The sequence below is a fragment of the Pleurodeles waltl genome, chromosome 5 (assembly GCF_031143425.1).
Source record: "Pleurodeles waltl isolate 20211129_DDA chromosome 5, aPleWal1.hap1.20221129, whole genome shotgun sequence".
Taxonomy (NCBI): Eukaryota; Metazoa; Chordata; class Amphibia; order Caudata; family Salamandridae; genus Pleurodeles; species Pleurodeles waltl.
In genome coordinates this window covers 1,135,476,429-1,135,496,765 of record NC_090444.1, presented here as the reverse complement: position 1 = coordinate 1,135,496,765, position 20,337 = coordinate 1,135,476,429, and the positions used below count along the sequence as shown (strand labels likewise).

General features: G+C 46.4%; 1 protein-coding gene across 1 annotated transcript in view; it reads left to right on the top strand.

Annotated features, from left to right (window-relative positions):
* LOC138297361 (amine sulfotransferase-like) overlaps positions 1–20,024 on the top strand; it is a 433,718-nt gene extending 413,694 nt beyond the window's left edge. The window contains exon 7 of the mRNA XM_069236754.1: positions 19,730–20,024. Within this exon, the coding sequence (XP_069092855.1) occupies positions 19,730–19,851 (122 nt within the window). The 3' untranslated portion in view covers positions 19,852–20,024. The remainder of the gene's footprint in view (positions 1–19,729) is intronic.
* The last annotated feature ends 313 nt before the right edge of the window (positions 20,025–20,337 follow it).

The following is a 20,337-nucleotide window of genomic DNA, read 5'->3' as shown; positions in this document are numbered from 1 at the left end:
AAAGAACTTCTGGCAATTTGTGACGCCTTTAAAGAATGGAGACATCATTTGTTGGGTGCCAAATACACTGTCACAGTATATACTGATCATCGTAATCTTCAATTCATGAGTTCCACCAGACTTTTGACCCCTCGGCAATTACGCTGGATGCTTTTTTTTGCCCATTTGATTTTGTAGTAACCTTCCGGCATGGTAAAGATAATCGCAAGGCTGACGCCTTGTCCGGTCAAGATTCTACCACGTTTCCTGCATTTCAAGCCTCCAGAGCTATCATTGCTCCTGACAAGGTTCTATGTATCATAAAAACTGAAGATTTCTTTGAAGAAATTTGAAACTCTTGAAAAATGGCAAACATGGGCCCAAGCAGATCCCAAAAGGTCAATCAAGCAAGGTTTACCCTTTCATGACGCTTGTTTGTTCGTGCCCACTACCAAACTTCGCAAGATAGTGTTTCATTGGTTGCATGTTATACCTACGGCAGGTCACCCAGGTACTCCTAAAACTCTTGAACTGATCCAAAGCTATTTTTGGTGGCCTACCCTAACAAAAGATGTAAAAGCAATGGTAAACAACTGTGAAGTTTGTGCTCGCATTAAAACAAGTCATTCAAAACCAAAAGGGTTGTTACATCCACTTCCAACCCCAAGTCGTCCATGGGAACACATTTCTTTAGACTTTATTACCGGTCTGCCAGTGGTTCAACAGCATTCAGTAATTCTGGTGGTAGATGATAGTCTCACGAAATATGGACATTTCATCGCCTGTAAAAAATTGCCCACTTCTAGTGAGTTGGCAACTATTTTACTGAACAGAGTGGTTCGTTATCATGGACTGCCAAAGGTTATCCTCTCCGATCGGGGGTCACAATTTTCCTCCAATTTCTGGAAGACATGGTGTAAAACACTCCAAGTGACATCTACGCTATCTACTAGTCACCATCCTCAAACAGATGGTCAAACAGAGAGACTAAATCAGACTTTGAAACAATACCTACGTGCCTACGCTGAAAAGGCACTTCATTCTTGGACATCTATGCTCTGGTTAGCTGAGTTAGCTTACAATAACTCATTCCACACTTCTATTGGCGTTACACCCTTTTTTGGTTTATTTGGTTATCATCCTGACACCTTGCCCATCACAATTCCTCAAGAAAGTTCTCTTACACCAGCTGTGTCAGAAACCATTCAGCATTTACATCAAACCCAGAAACTGATTCAACAGCATTTAGAAAAAGCCAAACAAAAATATAAAAGGCATTATGACAAGAAACATTGTGAGGGACCGCAATATCAACCAGGTGACAAAGTGTGGGTTTCCACAAAACATATAGGGGGTCATTACAACATTGGCGGTAAAAGCCGCTTACCGCCGTGCAGAAGACCGCCAACACACCGCCGCCGCGGCGGGAGACCGCCACAGCTATTATGACACACATCTTGGAATCCGCCAAAATTCTGACACCCACACAATACCGCCACACCAAAGGTCAGCGATAAACATGCGGAAACAAATCCTCCACCTTCGGGCCAACAGAAACACGCCCATGCTATTACGACCCACGAATCCACGCGGCGGTCTTTCAACCGCGGTATTCCATTGGCGGTACACACCGCCGTGCTCAAAATACACACACAGCTCCAAAACACCACCACATTCGACAAATCCAAATACACACACCTGATACACATACACACACCACTCCCACACACCCAACACAATATAAAACACACACCCACATCACCCACAAACCCCAACGACCACAAATTAGACACGAAGGCCAGCGAGAGACAGCACAGAATAGAGAACACCATCACACAGAGGCACACTACACCATCACCCACACAACATCCACGCACAAAACACCACATACCACTACACTCACCACACTCATCAACACATACACCACCCCACACATCACACACACCACCCCATGTCACGCCAAAGATACCCCCGCTTCTCCGAGGAGGCGCTCAGGGTCATGGTGGAGGAAATCATCAGGGTAGAGCCACAGCTATTTGGCTCACAGGTACAGTACACATCCATAGCCAGGAAGATGGAGCTATGGCAAAGAATAGTCGACAGGGTCAACGCTGTGGGACAGCATCCAAGAAATAGGGAGGACATCAGGAAGAGGTGGAACGACCTACTGGGGAAGGTGCGTTCCACGGTATCCAGGCACCACATCGTGGTACAGCGGACTGGCGGCAGACCCCCACCTCCTCCCCCACAACTAACAACAAGGGAGGAGCAAGTCTTGTCCATCTTGCATCCTGAGGGCCTCGGAGGAGTCGTTGGAGAAACGGACACTGGTAAGTCAAGTCTTCACTATCATATCCCCCACCCTACCTGCATGACATCACACACCCCCACCCTCACACCCTCCCCTAACACCCTAACTCCTCACTAATCTATCCATAACACCAACCACCCATCCCAACCCCAAGACCTGCATGACACAACTAAGCATGGATACCCATCACTAAAGCATGCTCACTGCACAGACCCAGAACACCCTCCAACCATCAGCACACAAGCCCCCACACAGGAATGCCTGCACTGGGGTTCACGCACACCCAGCCATTGCACACCATGAAACACACATGCAATAATCATGTACTTATACCCCCGCAGGAACCCGAAGGAACGTCACCACACCAGAGGGTCCAGACAACACAACTCCACGCCCAGAAGAGGCCCACAGTGACGACAGCAGCTCTGCCCTACTGGATCTTGATGACCAGCCCGGACCATCGTGGGCCTCAAGACAGTCGGTTCCCCTTGCCCAGCCACAGCCCAACACCGAGCTGCCACCCTCTGGTAACACCAGCACAGCACCCACCCAGCAGGCCCATACCTCCCTACCCAGGACAGGTCAATCAGCGGTGTGTCCACCACTACAGGGCAACCAGGCTAACCCACCACCCCAACAACAACAACAGGGACCTGGGGGCAGTGGTAGTGGGCACACGGTCCAGGGGCAGAGGCACAGGAACACAGGGGAACTGGGAGGGCTGCTGTGCGACAGAGGGAGGACAGGCCAAGGGAACAAACTCTCAACGAGGCCCACTCCTCCCTCATGGGAGCATACCACCACTCCCAGGAGACGATGGCAACGGTCCTGGACAAGTTGCAGGAGACCCTGCGTCTGCCGGAGGAACAGTATTTGGGGTTCAGGGAGGAGCTCAGGACCATCGGCTCCACCCTGGGCACCATAATAGGGGTGCTGACGGACATTCAAAAGACCTTGAGGGACACCATGGCACTCCAAGGGGCCCCTGACACTAGCCACGATGATGAAATGCCCACCACCTCCGCCGGCGCTAGTGGACAGGACGCCCCGCCACAGGACCACCACACCAGCACCCCACCCCCTGCAGACGGAGAACCACCACGAAAGCGGTCCCTGAGATCCAGGAACAGGACAGAGCAAGATGGCAAGACCCCCGCCAGGAAATAAGACTACTCTGATTGTCCCCCCACTGTCCCTCTTTGTTACCCTGTCCACATTGGAACTGCCCCAGCTCCACTTCCAATGCCCAGATGTGCAATGTACCTGTGAGACTAATAGACTGGACTCTGCCATGGACATTCCTCCACCATCACCCATCCCCATTTCACAACCCCCCTACATTTTTATGCACTTCAATAAACACCCTTGAAACCTTAATAATATTGGAGTCAGTCAATGATTGTGAACTTTGTATTGTCAATTACAGTGTTAAAAAAGGTTACCCATTGGAAGGCCAACATAAAAATGTCACACATCACAAGCCTTTCAATGGTGCAAGCTGTTGACACGTAGGTTACCACATTACTGAAACTGAAATGGAAGGGGACAACTCAGTTACCAAATAGGGAGTGAAATGTAGGTACAGGATAGAGGTAGACGTGTGAAATGTAATATTATGTGAAACATGAAATTGTACTCACCTGTGTCTCACTGAAAATATTGCTGTATGACTGACTCCCTGTTGTCGTTTTCATCTTCATCAGCTTCCTCCTCATCACTGTCCACAGGCTCCACAGGCTCACCCGCTGCAACAACACCGTCATCTGGATCATCCTCCTGCAGAAAAGGCACCTGGCGTCGCAATGCCAAGTTATGGAGCATGGAGCAGGTGATGATGATGTCGCACACCTTCTTCGGTGAGTAGAATAGGGACCTACTGTCATATGGAGGCACCTGAACCTGGCCTTCAGGAGGCCGAAGGTCCGCTCGATCACCCTCCTAGTCCGCCCATGGGCCTCATTGTACCGTTCCTCTGCCCTGGTCCTGGGATTCCTCACTGGGGTCAATAGCCACGACAGGTTGGGGTAACCAGAGTCCCCCAATAGCCATACACGGTGCCTCTAGAGTTCACCCATCATATCAGGGATGCTGCTATTCCGCAGGATGTAGGCATCATGCACTGAGCCAGGGAACATTGCATTTACCTGCGAGATGTACCGGTCTGCCAAACAGACAATCTGGACATTCATTGAATGATAACTCTTCCTGTTCCTGTACACCTGTTCATTCCTGCGGGGGGACCAGAGCTACATGGGTCCCATCAATGGCACCTATGATGCTGGGGATATGTCCAAGGGCATAGAAGTCACCTTTCACTGTAGGCAAATCCGCCACCTCAGGGAAAATGATGTATCTCCTTACGTGTTTCAGCAGGGCAGACAACACTCTGGTCAACACGCTGGAAAACATAGGCTGGGACATCCCTGATGCCATGGCCACTGTTGTCTGAAAAGACCCACTTGCAAGGAAATGGAGCACCGACAGCACCTGCACGTCAGGGGGGATTCCAGTCGGATGGCGGATCGGTGACATCAGGTCTGGCTCCAACTGGGTACATAGTTCCTGGATTGTGGCACGGTCAAACCGGTAGGTCACGATGACATGTCGCTCTTCCATTGTCAACAGGTCCACCAGCGGTCGGTACACCGGAGGATTCCGCCATCTTCCAATATGTCCCAACTGACGGTGCCTAAGAAGGACAACAGCGAAGAAACTGTCAGCATTCCTCCAGGTATGTACCCACAGTCACACACAAGACTACAACAGACAATTAACCCATCCGGGAAAGGTTTTGAGTGTAGGCCTCAGTATGTGTGACGCAGTAGTAAATGAAGCCATGTGGTCCCCTGAAATGGCGGCTGCCTGACCTCTAAACTGGGACAATGGAATTGTGGGGTAACTGCGCTGGCGTTGGACACCGTTGCGGTAGGCGGTCGTAGAGCGCGGCGCAATGCTGCATTGGTTAACATTGGACCCTATGGGTCCCAGGAGCCAATGAACAGGTGCGCTGGCGGTGATGATGCGCACCGCCACGGACGTCACCGCTGCGGACGTCACCACCATTTTCTATCTCTTCAATCACTAGATACCTGACCTTCGACAGGAGAGGACCTACACTGCTAGTGCTGCTGTGACCTCGGTCTGGAAGCGACGATGGTTGCTGCGTCTGGGGAAAGGGCCCCTGCCTTCACTGCACAGGAGTTGGAGAAACTTGTGGATGGGGTCCTCCCCCAGTATACGCTACTCTACGTCCTCCATACCAACAGGTTAGTACACAGGGAGCACGTTGTATGGGCTAGGCCTGGGTGGAGAGGGCTGGGTGGATGAGGGAAGGGGGCAGAGTACATAGAACAGTCATGCATGGGGATGAATGGGCCACAGGGATAGAGTTGGGAGGGGGCCAATTACAACGACGGTGCTGTACGTAATGACTGTTCCTCTTTCCTTGTGCATGTCATGTAGGTCAGCGCCCACCAGAAGAGGGACATTTGGCGTGCCATCGCCAAGGAAGTCCGGACCCTGGGGGCCCACCAGAGACGGGGCACCCACTGCCGGAAGAGATTGGAGGACATTCGCCGCTGCAGCAAGAAGACGGCGGAGGCTCAGCTGGGGATGGCCTCCCAACGTGGGAGGGGTGCCCGTCGCACCATGACCCCCCTGATGTTCCGGATCCTGGCGGTGGCCTACCCAGAGTTGGATGGGCACTTAAGGACATCACAGCAGACACAAGGGAGTGAGTACAACCTCATCCTATGGACTTTGCGTGCAGTGGAGCTGTCTGGGTGGGGGTGGTGGGCTGTGGGTGTCCCTAGGCCAGGGCGAGTTAGGTAGGCAAGGCACCTCCGTTATGTAGGCCATGTGGCACTCTACCCCAGCTCAAAAAAAAAACAAATTGATGTATAGTTGCCCCTTTGCCATCCATGTGGGCAGATTTCTACCATTGCTATGTAGGCCATATCCCAGAAATTGCATGTGCAGAAGGCAGGAGCACGGCGTAATGCAGGGGGCTGCTGCGTTTGTCTTGTCCGCCAACGGTCCCGGTATGCCATGCACTGAAACTCTCTTTCTTCTGTCTCCCCCCTTTTTCTGCTCTCCCTGTCCTTCTGAACATCAGCATCAACAGGCAGAGGTACAGTGGCACAGGAGCACGAGGGAGCTGCATCCCACATGGCCATGGAGGGCCACACCACAGACTCTGGCTTCACCAGTGGGACGGAGGGCGAGGGGAGCTTCACGTCAGCCACAGGATCACCAAACAGCGACACAGACTCGTCCGCCGATGGGAGCTCCCATGTGGTGGCGGCACCATCTGTGCGCCCCACTTCTACAGGTACAGCCGCCACCTCCCCTACCAGCACCGCCCTCCCAGCAGCCCCTCAGCGTTCGCCCCGTGCCCGCTCACCCAGGAGGGTGGGCATCACCTTCGCCCCAGGAACCTCAGGCCCTGCCCCTGTCAACCCTGCTGCCCTCAGTGAGGAGGCCATTGACCTCCTCAGGTCACTCACTGTTGGGCAGTCTACCATTGTGAATGCCATCCAGGGTGTAGAACGAGAGTTGAAACACGGTAATGCATTCCTGGAAGGCATTAATTCTGGTCAGGCTGTCCTTCAGCGAACCCTGCAATCTCTGGCCTCAGCACTGATGGCAGCCATTGTCCCTGTGTCCAGCCTCCCCCCTCCAACTTCCTCCACCCAGACCCAATCCCCTGTACCCCAGCCCATCCCAAGCACACCTACAGACCAGCATGCACACAAGTCAACACACACAAGTAGCTCAAGCAAACATAGGCACCACACACACCACAGGCACTCACACAAGCATCACACCCATACAGACACAGCAACATCCACTGTCTCCACTGTGTCCCCCTTCTCCTCTTCTCCCTCCTCCCTCCCAGTGTCGTCTACACACACACCTGCATGCACCACATCTACAGGCACTAGGACTCGCACCAGGACACCCATAACCACAAGCCGCTCACCTGCACTCACCACCTCCACTGCCATATACACGTCCCCTGTGTCCTCTCCCAGTGTGTCTGTGACGCCCCCTCCCAAAGTACACAAACGCCGGCAATCACTCACCCAACATCCATCCACCTCACGACAGCCTCCATTACCTGCACCCAAAACAGCTAAAGTGACACCTCCTACAACCACCTCCTCTTCCTCCACTCCCAGACCCCCTCCAGCTACCCATCGCAGTGTACGTCAGGAACTGTCCCTATGTCAAATTGACCTTTTTGCCCCCACCCCCCCTCCAATTCATCAGTCCCATCGTAGCGCCTCAGCCAAAAAGCCTCCAGTACCAGTGGTGCGTGTTCCCGGTTTTTGGAGTGCCCCGTCCACCAGGGCAGGCAGTAGGACCCGGAGCCAAGGCACTGTCAGCCCACCCCCTGTAAAGGCTCCGAAATTGGAGAGTGGACGACGGGACCGTGTCAAGACTCCTGGTGGGACAAAAAGTGAATTGGGATCCAAGGCGATTGGTGAGTCATCTGTAACTCCAAAGAAGGTGGGGAAGGTCCCGAGGAAGTCTACCCAACCTGTTGTGAGTGTCACGGCGGAGAAGTGCGCCATCATTTCCGGCGGTCCAGACACAACCGCCAGCACCGTTGTTACTGGTCAGGAGACCACCGCCACCGCCGGAGTCACAGCCCAGGAGGGCTCAAGTGTCATTACTGGTCAGGAGACCACCGCCAGAGTCATAGCCCAGGAGGGCTCAAGTATCGTTACTGGTCAGGAGACCACCGCCACCACCGGAGTCACAGCCCAGGAGGGCCCAAGTATTGTTACTGGTCAGGAGACCACTGCCACCGCCAGAGTCATAGTCAGGAGGGCTCAAGTATCGTTACTGGTCAGGAGACCACCTCCAGAGTCACAGCCCAGGAGGGCCCAAGTATTGTTACTGGTCAGGAGACCACCGCCACCGCCGGAGTCACAGCCCAGGAGGGCCCAAGTATCGTTACTGGTCAGGAGACCACAGCCACCGCCAGAGTCACAGCCCAGGAGGGTCCAGAATCCCACAGCCCCGCTAGGCAATGATGGAACGTCAAGCCACACACCAACGTCCAGTGTGGGGTTCGTCATGCCACACACCAATGTCCAGTGTGGAGTTCGTCATGCCACACACCAATGTCCAGTGTGGAGTTCGTCAAGCCACACACCAATATCCGTACCAGAACCGCCATGGCAAAGCACCGCTAAACAGGCCAAAGACTGCCATGGAAAAGAACCGCTGAACAGGGCAAAGACCGCCATGGTGAAGACTGCTGAACAGGGCAAAGACTGCCATGGTGAAGACCGCTGAACAGGGCAAAGACCGCCATGGAAAAGAACCACTGAACAGGGCAAAGACCGCCATGGAAAAGAACCGCTGAACAGGGCAAAGACCGCCATGTTGAAGACCGCTGAACAGGGCAAACACTGCCATGGCAAAGCACCGCTGAACAGGCCAAAGACTGCCATGGAAAAGAACCGCTGAACAGGGCAAAGACCGCCATGGTGAAGACCGCTGAACAGGGCAAAGACTGCCATGGTGAAGACCGCTGAACAGGGCAAAGACCGCCATGGAAAAGAACCGCTGAACAGGGCAAAGACCGCCATGGAAAAGAACCGCTGAACAGGGCAAAGACCGCCATGGTGAAGACCGCTGAACAGGGCAAACACTGCCATGGAAAAGACTGGCATGGTGAAGACCGCTGAACAGGGCGAAGACCGCCATGGTGAAGACCGCTGAACAGGGCAAACACTGCCATGGAAAAGAACAGCTGAACAGGGCAAAGACCGCCATGGAAAAGAACCGCTGAACAGGGCAAAGACCGCCATGGTGAAGACCGCTGAACAGGGCAAACACTGCCATGGAAAAGAACCACCGCCAGTCCTCTGTATAGCGAGCTGGTGTCATCCTGCTATGGAACGTATCTTCCCCCGTAGGTCTTTCCACCTCTTCCTGATGTCGTCCCTTGTTCTGGGGTGCTGTCCCACGGAGTTGACCCTTTTCTCGATTCTCCGCCATAGCTCCCTCTTCCTTGCTACTGATGTCTGCTGCACCTGTGCTCCACATAGCTGTGGCTCTACCCTCACAATTACCTCCACCATGACCCGTAACTCCTCCCCAGTGAAACGGGGGTGCCTTAGTGGTGCCATGGGCGTTATGTGATGTGTGTTGGTGAGGGTGTGTTGGGTAATATGTTGGGGTGCGTGATATGGAGTGCGTGAGGGGTGTATGGGTGTGTGGTGTGTGGGTCTAGTTGTCGCAATGGTCTTGGTGTCAGTCTTGTGCCAATGATTTCTATTTGTAAAGGGTTTTGGGTACTGTGGGTGTGTGTTTTATAGTGGTGTGGTTGTGGTGTGTGTATGGTTGCCAGGTGTGTGTTGTTTGAATTGTCCAATGTGGTGTTCTTTTGTATGTGGGTGTCCATTGTAAGCGCGGAGGTAACTACCGCCAATGGTTTACTGTGGTGATTCGTGGGTCATATTGTTATGCGAGTTGTACTGTTGGCGTAATGGTGTGGGTTTGAGACCGCCAGTTTATCACTGACCTTTGGTCTGGTGGATTTGTGTATGTGGCTGAATTCTGTCAGATTGGTGTGTGTGTGTGTGTGTCATTATATGGTGAACGGATATCCGCCACTGCGGCAGTAAGTTGGCGGCTGTCAGCGTGGCGGTAATTGGAACTTACCGCCAGTGTCATAATGAGGGTCTATATTTTTACAAACAAATTGCATTTTCAATTTCATGTAAGGGTACATCTTCCTGTAGTGAAGATAAAACAATGTTTTGTAGATGGGGTTTTCATTAACTGAGGGTAGATAATAAACAATGTTATCCTAGTAAGGCACATGTTCTTGTGCATATAGATCCCTTTTAAAAGAAAGGTTTCTATTTTAAAGCATTATTTATTGGCTTTCAAGAGGTCTGCAAGTAATTTAGTTACTTCCTTTTACCCTATAATGCGCTGCCTTTGTTCTAGATGCAAATTCATCAGCACTTCCAATATTAATCCTATTGAAATAAAGTCGGTGTGCACCAAGTTCTCCAATGCAGTTTTATAATTTGTGGCGTAACTTATAGTTACCAGTTTCTTAATGTTATCTAGAACATTGCTAGATTTTGTCTCGACTAATGTTTTAATTTCCTAGAGAAAGCTCATTGCACAATCTCTTCTTAATTCAATGATGAATCCCAGTTTAAGTGGAAAATATATCTCTTGGTATATTAAATGCAGTAAGCTCCTTGCAAACATTTTGGAAAATGGATTAAAAATAAATATCTTTCTTGGCTGAAACCAAGTCAGTATTATGAGTGGTGCGTGGTCCGATATTACATTCACATCAATCTCCATTTAGTATACTTTAAGACAACTGATTTCAAATAAAAATATTATCAACTCTTATTTATAGCATATGAACTACAGAATAAATACCCCTGTGTCTCTGGGGTATAAATTCTGTAGGAATTCTTCAGGGCTCCTTGAGAAATAATTACCTCGGAGATCTTTTGTATGAATTCAAAATGTACTTTTATTACTAATTAAAGAAAATTTCGAATTTCTGTCCCAAAATGGATCTACAATATTTTTACAATCACTGCAAGTTACCATCAGAGCATCACATTAATTTGGCAATAATTACTTCCCAAAATGTAGTATATTTAGTAATAGATTGAGTTGAAGCATAAACATTAAAACTAGCTATAGGAATATTATTAACCTTTATATCCACCTTGTTCCACCTTTCCTCAGAACTATGTTTTTGAAAAATCATCTGATTATGTTACAATTTATTATATTACATAATAGTGATAAGATTCCTGTTTATTCCTAGGGGTGTAAATGTTTTCAGAAACGGTTTTGTGTGTGTTAGAAATTGGGTTTCTGGTTGGCAGAGGTATGCACCCTGTCTAAGCAGGAACCACAATGCTAGTTACCGTAAGTTACATATATGCCCTAATTTAACCTGTGCTCGCCCCTGTTAACTTGGCACAGAGCAGGCAGGCTTAAGAGGCAATATGTAAAGTGTTTGTGCAACACTTCAAATAGCAACACAGTGAAAACAACACAAAAAGACTCCACACCAAGTTAGAATAACATATTATATTTTTATGAACAAAACAAGACCCCAACAACAAAAGTCCAATAAGTAGAAGTTGACATATGAATTCTAAAAGATTAAGCTTAATTGTTTTGTAGTGCTTAGAAGCATAAAGCACCAACTGGGGCTATGTGGTCTCACTAGACCAGGTCAAATCGGAAAAGTCAGGCCAACTGTGATGGAGCATGGGTCAAATGCAGCCTTGGCCTGCTGAAAGAGTACCTTGATTCTTGGATGCGTCAAAGTCAGAGCCAAGATGTAGAGAGAAGAGGATGTGATGCATCATCGTCAATCCTTTGGATGTATGTGATCTGTCAGTTCTGAGCCATGCAAAGTCAGAGATGCATTGGAAGCTGGTGATGATGTGCCATGCAGTTGGCGGTGCGTGTCCATGATCCTTGCAGAAGTGGTGAAGAGTTGGCATTGAGGGAGGTGTGCATGTTTCACTCGGCGCAACTACGTCAATGTGCAGATTTTGTCAGTTTCAGCACTTTATATGCACTTCCAAGGGCTCAGGACTTGATTGGCACTACCTGGCAGGGCAAGACTTGCAGCAAGCAAAGGACAGGTGCTGTTGCATGATGATGAGAACTCTTTGATGTCCCAGAGACTTAGAACCAGGGGCAAGCCAACATGCCCTTCGAGTCACTCTGGGTTCAAGTAAGATAGGTCCAGCCATTCCTTAGCAGGTCAGAGGGTAACAGACAGCAGAAAAGTAGTTGTTTTTGAGCAGCAGTCCAGAGTGGCTGTCCTTGTAGCAGGACAGCAGTCCTTCCTCCCAGTAGAGTTCTTCACAGGTCCAGTTGTGTCCTAATTTTGTAGGGTCGGAGGTCCAGTACTTATGCCCATATGTGCCTTTGAATTGGGGGTGACTTCAAAGAAGGGTATTTTAGGTGCACAGAGGTCCTTTCTTCCTGCCCCTGCTCCAGACTACAGAGTGGTATTCAGCAGACTTTTGGGTTGGGACAGGACACTACCTAATCAGATGTTAGTGTGAGACTGTGGCCAGCTCTTCCCTCCCATCATGCCCAGGATGGCCCCTTCAAGGTTTTGATGGCCCAGCAGTCACACCTAAGCTCCCCTTGTGTGTGGCTGTCTAGAGGAAAAGCAGAAGCCCAGCTGTAACCCACCCCAGACGTGTATAGGAAACAGCCTCCAGGCCCACTGGTCTAAGTGCAGGAAAATGCCAACTTTCTAAAAGTGGCATTTTCAAAACTGTAAAAATAAATCTAACTTTAACATTAAAAAGGATTTATACCGTTCCATAGGTACTAAACATGACAAATCTACTTCTTCTCAATTAGGAAACAGGCTATTAAATGTAACAAGGATTCCCCAATGTTAACGTATGTGAAGGGTAGGCCTCACAGTAGTGAAAAACTAATTTGGGGGGCGGGGACACTATCAGGACATGTAAAACATGTATGTGTGTTGCCTTGTAATTACAATTACCATTTGGACTACCTAGGGCCTATCTTAGGGGTAACATATGTCAGAAAAGGGGAGTTTAATGCTTAGCAAGAGTTTTTAAATTCCCAGTCGACATGACAGTTTAACTGCTCATACAGGCTCTGCAATGGCAGGCCTGAGATATGTTTAAGGGCTACTTAAGTGGGTGGCAGAAGTGGTGCTGCAGTCGTACTAGTAGCACTTAATTTACCGGCCCTGGGCACATGTAGCACACTTTATCAGGGACTTATAAGTAAATTAAGTATGCCAGTTATGGATGTACTAATCAAACCATATTTAGGGGAGAGGGCACATGCACTTTAACACTGGGCAGCAGTGGTAAAGTGTCCAGAGTTCCAAGGCTAAAAAAAGGATTCAGCAAAATATGAGGCAAGCAGGCAAAACCTTTGGGGAAAGACCACCCTAAGGCTGTCAGGTCTAAGAGTGTGCAAATATGATTATTTCATTAGTGCAATGCTAACATTTAATTTAAAACATTGAAACTATTTTATTTTTTACAAGATACTCTAACCCTGTAACAGTCCATGGAATTCCTTTAAATCTCTAAATGTAATATGTTATTATTAAATTACCAACCCACACATATTCTGGTAAAGTGATTATAATGACCAAATATAAAAGAGATTCTGAAAAAAAAGAAAGTGCATAGACATCACACTAGAAGAGAGAATGGTGGCAATATAGACCTCAATGGTAAAAAAAGAGAGGCAGTAAAAGGACCAAAAAGACATGACTGAACTGCTTACCTAAGAAGAAACAAACAGCACTGGGATGGGGAAGCTAGATGGGAAAGACAGCACACCTCATCTTGGTTACCTCCAATGATGTGCCAGGGCAATAAATCACACTTAACAATAGGATTAAAAAAACATGGAATGTCTATAAAAAGAAAACAGAAAATAAGTGATTTAGTACATGTATGCAACAAAAGAATATCTTTGCTTACCAATCCAATTGGCCTGAACAACACAAAGCAAATCTCTGAATAATAAGTGAAAGAACTTGGGCCCATATTTATACTTTTTGACGCAAAACTGCGCTAATGCAGTTTTGCGCCAAAAAAATTAGCGCCGGCTAACGCCATTCTGAAGCGCCATGCGGGCGCCGTATTTATTGAATGGCGTTAGCCGGCGTTAGCCAACCGGCGCTGCCAGGTGTGCGTGAAAAAAAACGACGTACACCAGGCAGCGCCGGCGTAGGGAAAAATGGCGTTTGGGCGTCCCAAAATGGGGCAAGTCAGGCTGAGGCAAAAAAATCGTCTAAACCCGATTTGCGCCATTTTTTTTGGGCGCCCAGACGCCATTAACATGACTCCTGTCTTAGCAAAGACAGGAGTCATGCCCCCTTGCCCAATGGCCATGCCCAGGTGACTTGTGTCCCCTAGGCATGGTCATTGGGCATAGTGGCATGTAGGGGGGCACAAATCAGGCCCCCCTATGCCACAAAAAAAAAAAAAAAATACTTACCACAACTTACCTTTTCTTCCCTGGGATGGGTCCCTCCATCCTTGGGTGTCCTCCTGGGGTGGGCAAGGGTGGCAGGGGGTGTCCCTGGGGGCAGGGGAGGGCACCTCTGGGCTCATTCTGAGCCCACAGGTCCCTTAACGCCTGCCCTGACCCAGGCGTTAAAAAGAGGCGCAAATGCAGGGTTTTTTGCCCCGCCCACTCCCGGGCGTGATTTTTGCCCGGGAGTATAAATACCACGCACATGCCTGGGAGTCATTTTTTAAGACGGGAACGCCTACCTTGCATCTCATTAACGCAAGGAAGGTGTTCACGCAAAAAAATGACGCTAACTCCATGAACTTTGGCGCTAGACACGTCTAACGCCAAAGTATAAATATGGAGTTAGTTTTGCGTCGAATTTGCGTTGAAAAAAACGACGCAAATTCGGCGCAAATGGAGTATAAATATGCCCCTTGATGCCTTTGTAGATCATAATGTTGACACCCATGACTTGCCTCTTGGGTTGGCTTTCTTGCCCAAAGGCAGGAGAAGTTTGGACTTTTTGCAGATATAGCATTACTCCAAGCTAAACGCTAATTGACAAAGGCCTGGAATCCCGAGAGGGACCCAGTATTCAGAGCAGGCTCACGGAGCTTTGAAAATGGGCTACCTATGAGAATACACTACTGAAAAGAGAAGCAGATGGAGGTCTGAGACTGAAACCTGAGCTCAAATCCTAGATAATTTTCTACAAAAAGGGAGTGAATCCTTTTCCCAAAGAACAACACCTTGCAACACCCTGCACACGCTACACTATACCTGTCCCACATATGAGGGGATATGACTTCAGAAAAACTAACATGATCTGAATTAACTCCCCACTACGCTATTTCCACTCACTATAACTATGGCTCTATCCCTAGCACTATCTAAACTTTCACTGGGCTGGTTCACAAGTCACAATGTTGTACTTTTGTTGCTATATAAATACATTGTACGACTACTTGTTTTTACATTATTATGTCAACTGCCTACAGTTCATGTCCTTGGCTATGTATGATCAGAATTACGAATGGTCAGAGAACCTCAAATACTTGCTCAACTTTATAACGTAGTCCTCGGCTATTGTGAAGGACGATGTGCATATGCATTGATTTTGAATGTATCTGTAATGTGAATATTCAATAAAGAATGTTTCAAGAAAAATAGTAGATTATGATGTTTTCATATTTTTACCTGTGCAAATTTAAGCTAGTTTTGAGGTGACCACCATTAACTCAGCTCAAGACACAGACCATTTGTCTTCAAGTTCCTTATTTGTTTTTTTTATAAATGGTTTCAAAACTCTGATTTCCTCTAGGAGAACTTAAAGGGAATAACAGATCGTGATCATCATCAATCAACTTTATGTGCTTGGGAATCCAGCCCAAAAAGCACAATTCATAAAACATACAATAAGATATAAGCCTGTTAACAAAAGCAGTTAAAAACACGTACAGAGTGAGTAATAAAAAGTATACAATTTACACTTTAAAAGAGGAACTGTCCTTGACTGTACACAAAGCACGCCCATTTAATTACTATTCTTTATGTGCATAATGCTGGGCCATAACTCTTCCTAGTGACTACAGAACTTCTAATAAAGTTAATCACTGCATAACAAATCTGAGGTGTATCTAACTTCTGCAGAAAAACAAGGACTATCTTACAATGCCTGCAGTTAGCAGCAAAAAGTACCAGGACCAGAAAGTGCTTCCTGTGCAAAGAGTACAGACTATAGAACAACAGAAACTGCTAATTGCTTTGTTTTGGGGAGATTGGTGAAGCAGGTACCCTGAGTGGGATGCCCTGAGTGGGGTATGCAACAAGAAAGTGAACAAGATTGAAACGCAACTTAATAGGATAAAATCTGTACATCTCGTTATGTATCAAAGTCAAATAGAATTTCTAATCTACTTAGTATTTAAATGGTACACCGTTTTAAGCTGTATGTGAATAATAAAAATCCAGAGGGAGCTTCTTTCTCACCATTTATAGAAATGACATTTAGCCGAAGTTTTAGTACTGCTAATAATACTATCAGGATACTCTAAAGTTCCCAAAGTATCTAAGACTGATTTAACATACCTCAACCAGGAAAAAGCCCCAACATTATCCAAACAGAGACAGCCTGGGATTAAGTATCTATTGAGACTGGCTTCGGGCGTCATCCAAATCCGTAGCCAGAGGAGTAAAGGACCTAGTTTAATTCTGTCCTCTAAATAGCTTACATCAAGCTCCAAATGACATCCAAAAGTGGATAAAAATTCAGGTACAGCCATCAGTCTGAGCAAAAACTTACTTTCCACTATCTGAAGAATGTCATTGTTTTTGTAGCCCCACATCCCATCTCCATAAAAGGCAATACATTTGGATTTGTAAATTTTGATAAGCTCCTTCAGTGGTTTGTGACCCAGTCTTCTTGCACAATTAAGTAATAAATCAATAGATCTCTGGTAATCGAGTGTGCTGATCTAAATAAAAGGTGGCAGCTCATCACTGAATCATACTCAATCCCTAAATATGTCAAATCTTTCACTTTGACAATCTCAGTGCCCCCTAGTTGGAATTTTATTGTGTTGGAACGTTTAGGCCCCATCATCATAATAAAAGATTTATTAAGATTTGTTTTTACGCTTAATGCATTCAAAAATTATGAAACCCATCTAAGAGAGCTTGCAGCCCACAGACGGTTATTGCTATCAGCACAACATCATCTGCACAATGCAGAACTTGAATTGAGGTATTCTTTATCTGGGGCATATCTTTCCCTACACGACAAAAGGATTTCTCTAGGCCATTGATATATATATCGAAAGAAGCAGAGGGCCATCACACAGCCTTGATACACACCCATACTGGACCTAATGCTGAGTGAGAGCTCCCTGTTTATCCCATAATGCATTTTCACCACTGTGTCCAAGTGCAACCTACATACCAGGTTAATCAGTGATTTATCAAACTCCTGTTTCTCCATAATGAACCACAGTATAGGAAGATTTACCATGTCAAATGCACTAGAGAGATCCATAAATACAAGATGTACGGACCCCACCTCAGCACTGAGATAATTACCTAGGATAAGCTGTGGGCTTAGGGACTGATCAATAGTGCCCAAGCGTTTACAGAACCCATATTGCACCCTAGAAAGTAACTGCTTCTCCTCTAACCATGCCTCAAATTTGGAGGCAATAACTCTACCCAGGATCTTACATGAACAGTCCACTAAAGAGATTGGATGGTAGCAACAATGTGTATTCTGTTTCCTAAAAATAGGAACCACCACTTCCTCCTTCCAGGACTGAATAAGTTAACCAGGCCCTTAGCACATTTGTTAGGCTGAGTTTCCAAAAACTAATGTAGGATGTAAAAAAAAAAACATGGGAACACCATCCGGGCCTGGGCCTTTCTCAGGACAGCTCTGGTTAAGAGTTGTAATAACATCCTTAACCTGGATTGACTGACTAAGTGAGCAAACCTATTCCTGGGTCAGCTGTATATCTTCAGGGGCAACTAATGAACAGATGTCATTATCACTGCTATAGATGGTTAATAAGTGTTTTACCTAGGAGTGTACAGTAATGTTTGTGTCAATAGTGGGTTTAGTGTAACCCAAGAAGAATGATTATTCACAGTTTTTCAGAAAGTGGCATTGTGTTTTAGGTCACTTGCCCTTTCCAGGTCCTCCCAAACTTCCTTCCTAAGCTCTTCTTTCATAGGCTGTGAAATAAATGAACATAAATACCAATGTTAGAAGTGGAACGTGAACACAGGGATCCCACTCTTCCACTCTTATTTTGCATATGCATTACGTCTCATACTGTGCACTTCACCTCAAATATAATTCTTCAGTTTGTGTGCGCATCCCGCTGAGCGTGATTTGTTCTAGTGATTTTCAGGCTATATATACTCACCCGCTTGTGACTATTCTTTGTCACACGGAGCACTGGTGGTTGAGCTTTTTACCCTGTCGCTTGAATTTTAGTTTTTTTTCTCTATATGTTGGTCAACCCTGTGTTCACGTTCCACTTCATACACTGGTATTTATGTTCATCTATTTCACAGCCTTGACAAAGTCTGGAAGACGAAACACGTGTCGGCTGTTTTGCTGTCTTGGACTTATATCATACATGGTCATCTGAATGGAACTGTGACCATTTGCTTTCACCTTCAATAAATTTTCTTGTGTCACCTACTTACCTGGACTTTGATTGAATTCTTGAATCACCACTTGGATATGCTACATGAACATCATAAGTTTGGTATGCCCTGGCCTTTGTGTTTTTATGATTGACATCAGGGTGGGACCTATTTACTCTTTTGACAAAGAAATACAAGACCACAACAAAATACGGCAAACAGGACAAATACCAAGAGCACGCTATTGTGCCTCAAAATGTGAAAAATAAGCACATTGACTTAATTGGTACTGAACAACTGATTATTTTCTGTTCTAACACAGTAAGAGCACAATCAGATATTACACATATCATGCCTTAGCCCACAGGTGGAATTGAAGCGATTGATGATGTATTTCGATTAATAAAATAGTGATACTCTCGCCGAACTCTACTTGATTTATATAACTTCAACAACACTGATGGAAATGATTTCACAATAGACGTTATACAGCTTCACACTCCAGTGACGTACATGAAAACCTTGATTTGTACTAAACGGTACCTCATTGACAGAGCATCCACCAAAAGTCTGCAGGTCGCAGAATTCTATCATAGTAGGCACTTCTATCCTTCCATCCTTCTATGGTCGATAGAATCTCTTCCACTGAGTTGGCTGCGGATAATTCAGTTTTTCATCTGCTGTACATGTAGTCGTTTTATACTACATTTTCATGCAAAATAATCCCTAGGAAACAATGAACGTATGAGTAGTAAGCGCAGAGCTAATGATGGAGTAAGTGCCAGGTATTACCCAGCAACCAAACAGTTATGTGCTGAAGAACGCCTGTCACGTCAAGTATCATTTATCTTAGGCCATAAATGTTTATTAAGGAACACGTCACAAGGCATATTGTGATAAATATAATTCACGAGAAAGCTGGGATGTAGTAGGCTGCTACTGGCACGTTTGCCACCTGGCTTGATGTTTTTAGAATATGTATATGAACTCTACACCCAAAGTAGTAACTCGCCTACAACATAACTCAGGATTTATAACTCGTCAATCCAAGTGCTCAATGTTTTGCTACATATTGTCCTAAAGATCAAAAGGTGTATATAAAGGTCACTGTTGAGTGTAGTCAATGACAATGAGGTATTGTGTTAACCTTGAAGATATGTTACTTGTTCCAAAGTGCTCATCTATGTTTCGCATCAGACTTCTCACAAGTCCTGAAAAACTCACTATTTCTGCACTTGCTCTTTGTCTCAACAGGCACCATTGGAGACTGGAAAAACGTAATGACTGTGGCACAAAACGAGAGATTTGACAAAGTATTCCAGGAAAAGATGAAAGATGTGCCAATCAAATTTATCTGGGACATTAATGAAAATTAAGGAGAGCATTGACAGTATTACGAAAATAAAATTCCAAGAGGATGTTTGAGGTGCACTCTATGACTTTGAAATCGTATTCTGATTGGATCTGATGATGATTTGGCCTTGTTGGTAAAATATGTATAACATACGAACAATCGGTTTAAATTAAAGATAAAGTAGATTACCGTGTGATTTACACAATAATTGGTTTGTTATTTATTTTGTGTAATCTGCTTTAAAACAGTCTGCGATTTTTTCAGTTAACATGCTCAAATCAGTGTCTGACCAAAGGGCATCCCACAATTACCACCAAGATGGTTATGAGTCTAAGTCATATTCAAAGACTTATTGAACTTGCGTTTACTTTTCGCCACTACCTTCGGTGGTGTGCCGTGGTTGCACTCATTTTGCGAACCAGGACATACATTTTCTCCATTACACTTTCATGCAGAAAAAATAAGAGAAAGGCAGAAAAGAGAGAAAGAGGCGGTAAGAGAAAGCTTG